Raw genomic sequence first — 6,000 nt, 5'->3', positions numbered from 1 at the left:
TTTATTATTGTATATATTCACTTTTGTGGTCTGGTGGAAGGATATATATATATATATATATATATATATAGGAGGGCGTGAGGAGGGCTTGTATATCCAGACAGGCGTCCGGGTTCTGTTGGGGGCCGGGTTGAGGGCATGGAAGCCCTTCCTGTATTTGGTCACCGCCAGGCGGCGCCCGATGCGGTTTATCCTTCATTGCCGGTCGGGAATGGAGCCCGGCTGGGGCTGGACTTGAGGAGGGCGAGTGCCTTAGACAGATTTGGGCGTCCGTCCTGGTTAGGCAGGGGCCTTGAGTACAGGGCTTTGAAGCCCAGCCTGTGGACCCGTGGCCACCGCCATATAATTATCCGGGAGCCGGCACTTGTCACACCAGGAAGTGCGGGGATACTTTGTGTGGCACCCGGAGAGCTGCCAGGAAGACAGCCGACACTTCCGCCAGCTTGGTTTAAGGACGTGGGGCTCATCCGGGAGCCTAATTTATACAGGCCACCCTCCAGTCCTTGGTGGAAGTCGGGAGGAAGCAGACTGAGCTGGTCGGGACAGGAGGCGGCCAGGACAAAGGCACAGAGACTGTGGGCCCTGGACTTTGGGGAAATCGGTGCAGAGGCACTGGGGTTGCGTGAGTGCACTAAACTTGTACATAGTGTAAATAAAGTGTGTTGGGTGCAAAATATGATGTCCGTCTGTCTGTGCCGGGGCCAGCGTTCACAATATATATATATATATATATATATATATATATATATATTACACCGGGGTTTTGTATTATTGTATTTTTTGTTTTATTTCATCCAATATATTGCTGCACTTGATTTACATTTGGATATTTTTTGTTTGAGTTTAACCGTTGATTGGGGGAATATATTATTTGTCAGAGATAGATTTAGGTTTACGTCAGTAATTTATACAGGCCACGGGACCTGGTAGTGTGGTTGCTGGTCGGGTAAGGGGTCGGCCATTACAAATGCATCTGCAAGTTCACCAATAGAGTAAAGCTGCTAGGGTTGTTTCTTGTCCCCATGTCCACACACAACTAGTCTACTATATAATAATATGCTAAGGTCTGTGCGTGTATGTCCAGTCCCTACAAGCGATCTGATTGGTCAGTATGGCTTTGGTAATGCGATCAAGAGAGTAAGTGTACAGATGGATAAGTTGGAAAATTTGACAATGCTTTTAAAAGGGACATTTTGAAATTTGGAACATTTGTGCAAGATATCACAACAAAAATTGAGTTTTTTTTTTTGACAGAGAATTAGTGTGGCAAGTTGGATAAAAATCGATCCACTAGTTTCATGCAGACCGACAGGCAACAACAGTAGGTGCTTTTCTCATTACAGTTTTCCCTTCTGAATGCAAAAATCCACAAATACGTTTTGACACCATGGTTACTGTATATTTTAAGTTTATTGCACTAAATAAGATACAAAACATTATGAGAAACATGAGGTAGAATGATCACCACCAAAAAAAAATCACGTTTCAGAGGCTGGCTGCTGAGATAAAGGTGTGTGGCATCCGCCAGGAAAAAAGCAGAGTTCAGCAGTTCTTTAGTGGACTGTAACTTTTTACAAAATTGTATTCAGTATAATAATAAATGTGTGTGGATGTTTATGGCAATAAATAACAAAAATGGTTAATGTTAAAGATACAAAAGAAATCCAACTAAACATTAAATCACAAAATGATAAACACTCACAAAGAGTCCACCTTCGCACCTGAAGATGATAGTGGTGTACTCATGAAATGAAATCCCCTGTGAACAGTCCTCTGAAAGTTATTTAAAGTTTTGTCCATGACGTTGATGTATGTAAAGAGTTGCAGAAGTTGGGAGCACTCTCAGAGTGAAACGTTTTCCTACACAGAAGAAATCACGCAAAGAAGCACACACAGGACAACAACGTAAACCCAGAGAGAACTGCAATGCATGTGATGTGATAAAGACCATGGAGCGGCTGCTGCTTCACCACCTGAGGCCACAGATCCGCCATGCCCTCGACCCTCTGCAGTTTGCATACCAGGAAAAGGTGGGAGCGGAGGATGCCATCATCTACATGCTACACCGATCCCTCTCCCACTTGGACAGAGGCAGTGGTGCTGTAAGAATTATGTTCCTGGACTTCTCCAGTGCCCATCCAACCTCTGCTCCTTGGGGACAAGCTGACTGAGATGGGAGTAGATTCATACCTGGTGGCATGGATCGTGGACTATCTTACAGACAGACCTCAATTTGTGCGTCTTGGGAACTGCAAGTTTGACATTGTGGTCAGCAACACAGGAGCGCCGCAGGGGACTGTACTTTCTCCGGTCCTGTTCAGCCTATATACATCAGACTTCCAATACGACTGTCACGTGCAAAAGTTTGCTGATGACACTGCTATTGTGGGCTGCATCAGGAGTGGGCAGGAGGAGGAGTACAGAAACCTGATCAAGGACTTTGTTAAATGGTGCGACTCAAACCACTTACACCTTAACACCAGCAAGACCAAGGAGCTGGTGGTGGATTTTAGGAGGCCCAGGCCCCTCATGAACCCCGTGATCATCAGAGGAGACTGTGTGCAGAGGGTACAAACCTATAAATACCTGGGAGTGCAGCTGGATGACAAATTAGACTGGACTGCCAATACTGATGTTCTGTGTAAGAGAGGACAGAGTCGACTATACTTCCTTAGAAGGTGGGCGTCCTTCAACATCTGCAATAAGATGCTGCAGATGTTCTACCAGACGGTTGTGGTGAGTGCTCTCTTCTATGCAGTGGTGTGCTGGGGAGGCAGCATAAAGATGAAGGACGCCTCACACCTGGACAAACTGGTGAGGAAGGCAGGATCTATCGTAGGCATGGAGCTGGACAGTTTGACATAAGTGGCAGAGCGACGGGCGCTGAGCAGGCTCCTGTCAATCATGGAGAATCCACTGCATCCACTGAACAGGATCATCTCCAGACAGAGGAGCAGCTTCAGTGACAGACTGCTGTCACCGTCCTGCTCCACTGACAGACTGAGGAGATCGCTCCTCCCCCACACTATGTGACTCTTAAATTCCACCCGGGGGAGTAAATGCTAACATTACTCAAAGTTATTGTCTGTTTTATTACTCTTTAATTTAATATTGTTTTTTGTTTTTTGTATCAGTATGATGCTGCTGGATTATGTGAATTTCCCCTTGGGATTAATAAAGTATCTATCTATCTATCTATCTATCTATCTATCAATGCAATGGGTGTAATTGTAATTTAATTGTGAAATGAAGTGTTGAAACAAAAGACACCACTGATTGCAATCCTGCCAGCTTGTTATGGCTTACTTTTAAAAACAAGTACCCTCATATTCACCCAGCAGACTTTGTGGCAAACAAACAAAGCTGTTCAGGGATGCTGGGATTTGCAGTCCATTTAAGGAGAACTGCATAAAATATTGTCTGTGGCTTTCCATAATCGATAGCAAGATTTTCAAAATAATTTCTATTTAAGTATTGATGACAAAGCTTCAAATAGGTGGTTCTGCAAATCGGAAACCCGCGAATTGCAAGGGTCAACCTGTATATGCAAACGCACCTAGAAACAGAGCCTTGCATTTTTCAGATATTCTGCACTTCAGCTGTGTGCCTTAAAGTTAGCTTTTTTTTTTTTTTTAAAGGTTGTGCATTTATGTTGGCACCCCAACACCTGGTTGGTGCCCACCTCATTTTGCTGTGACCACTATAATAAAGCTGCAGCCGTCAATAGACCCATTGGATTCCCTGCCTTCGTTATGTAGCTGGCATGTTCTAATTGTGTTCACATGGGTTTCCAGAGCTGAACCAATCATAAACGATCAATAATAAAATGTCATTTGTAAAATAATTCTTTATTTGTTATAATGGTTAGTTTGTCAAACAGTAAATCGTAGGTAACAAAAAATCCATGTACAACATGACAAAAAATAAAACTGACAATAAAAAAATGCATTACAGTTTACATAAACTTTAACCATATAGAAAATACTTATATTTCTAAACAAATACAAGGTTTAATTGTGAATCATGCTGAAAAATGTCATTGCCCCAGCATAATAATTTATGATTCACAGGGTATTATAAAGATGGGGGCTCAAAGATGGAATGATACAATCAGATTACCTTGCATGCACAAATATAACTATTAGTTAAAACTTAACACTGTAATACAGCAACATTCACCAAGAGCACCGTATGACCTAATTAAAAATAAATAATTCAATTAACAAATCTATAAAATATATTTTTAAGCTTCTGGTGCTCAGACAACATTCAAAATGCCATTTCCACCACGGTCCCCCCGTCCTCTGGGCAATTGTGTCTTCCCTGAAAATGAATTTGCCAATGTTGTGAAGATCAGGATGTTTAGCAAGGTCCACTATCTTGTCTCCTGTCTTTTGTTTGCAACACCGTGAATCCAGGACAAATTTATGTGAGGAAAATATCTACTGTAGGGGCCCATTCCAGCTATGAGATGACACCCAATAATAAGGCGTCATCATCTTGCTGTGGTCCAGCAGAGGGGTTATCAGTGAAGACAACAGACCAGTGATCCCTTCAGTCCTCCCTGACCAAAACTTGTTCTCAGCTTAGAGTTTGGATTGTTGCCTGTACAGAACAGTGCACTTGATTTTAGGACCCTGGAGAATTATTTGAAAAGTCCACACACTACGTCACATCTCGGGAGAATGGGAAAGAGACAAGAGGAGGCAATACAAGCAATGACACAGATAAGACGCGGCCGCTCTCCAGCCCAGCACTCCTCAGCTTCCAACGAGATTCCCTTAGGACACAGACCCTTAGGGAAGGCCCCTTCTCACGTAGCAGCCCTTGGCCTTGTTTTACATTACAGAGCAGGTGAAGCCACAGCACTCTTTAAGCAGCCTCAGGCCTGTCTTGGTCACAAAAGGCGTGGAGGTCTGCTGTGCTCTAGAAGTCATTTTCTTCTCCCTGATGGGGTCTGGGAAAATAAGAAGCAAATACACATAAGCTACAAACTAAATAAACAACAGTTTTCAAAATTGTGTGTGCAGAGCTTAGAGGCAGATTGTACTTTGATGGTTCCCAAGAGCACTGTGACCTTCATAATTGTTAAATGGAAAAAGTTTTTATCGACCATGACTCTTTGTAGAGCTGGATGCCCAGCCAAACTGAGCAATCATGGAAAAGGGATCATGGTATGAGAAGTAACCAAGAACCTGATGGTCACTCTGGCTGAGCTCCACAGAACCAATGTGTGAAAAGTGGGAGAAACCCTCAGGACGGCAACTATCATGGAAACACTCCCTTGACCTGGGTTTTATAACAAAGTGGCCAGACAGAAGCATCTCCTCAGTACAAGACACACAGAAGCCCCTTTAGAGCTTGCAGAAAGGCCCCTAAAGGACTCTCAGACTGTGAGGAACAAGATTAGTATCACATCTGGAGGAGACCAGCCAATGCTCCTCACCTGTGCAATACCATTTCAACAGTGAAGTACGGTGGTGGAAGTAGCTATGAGTTGTTCAATTTCTCTTAACATAAACTGTTCAAATATATGCAATGGAAGATGGGTTTCATTAATTCTGGATCGTTTCTGTGAAGTTACATTTGCATTATAATGTTTATTATTATTTCCTGGTGCTGCAACATTATTTTGTTTTAGATATAGGCACCCTTAGAGATAGAATGAGAAGTATAGACATCTGGGGAGAGCTGCTGACCCTCCGCATCAAGAGGAGCCAGTTGAGGTGGTCTGGGCATCCAATATGGAAGGCTCCATGTGGAGGTTTTATGGGCACTACCAACTAGGTGGAGACACCGGGGATGACCCAGAACTTGCTGGAAGGATTATATCTTCCAGAAGATACCAGATTATGAGTTGGCAAGTGTGGCTGAGGAAAGGGACGTATGACCTTTACTGCTAAGACTGTTGCCTCCATGATCTGGTTTCAGATAAGTAGTGGAAAATAAATGAATGAATATAGGCACCATCAGTTTGATTCTAATTACTGACACACTGCT

At 43.2% G+C, this 6,000-nt stretch overlaps 1 protein-coding gene across 1 annotated transcript in view; it reads right to left on the bottom strand.

The window, feature by feature from the left end:
* Positions 1-3,827: 3,827 nt before the first annotated feature.
* LOC120517880 (bMERB domain-containing protein 1-like) overlaps positions 3,828-6,000 on the bottom strand; it is a 51,315-nt gene continuing 49,142 nt past the window's right edge. The window contains exon 6 of the mRNA XM_039740391.1: positions 3,828-4,957. Within this exon, the coding sequence (XP_039596325.1) occupies positions 4,839-4,957 (119 nt within the window). The 3' untranslated portion in view covers positions 3,828-4,838. The remainder of the gene's footprint in view (positions 4,958-6,000) is intronic.

The sequence above is a fragment of the Polypterus senegalus genome, chromosome 17 (assembly GCF_016835505.1).
Source record: "Polypterus senegalus isolate Bchr_013 chromosome 17, ASM1683550v1, whole genome shotgun sequence".
In the NCBI taxonomy this organism is placed as follows: domain Eukaryota; kingdom Metazoa; phylum Chordata; class Cladistia; order Polypteriformes; family Polypteridae; genus Polypterus; species Polypterus senegalus.
This window is presented reverse-complemented; position numbering and strand designations above follow the sequence as displayed.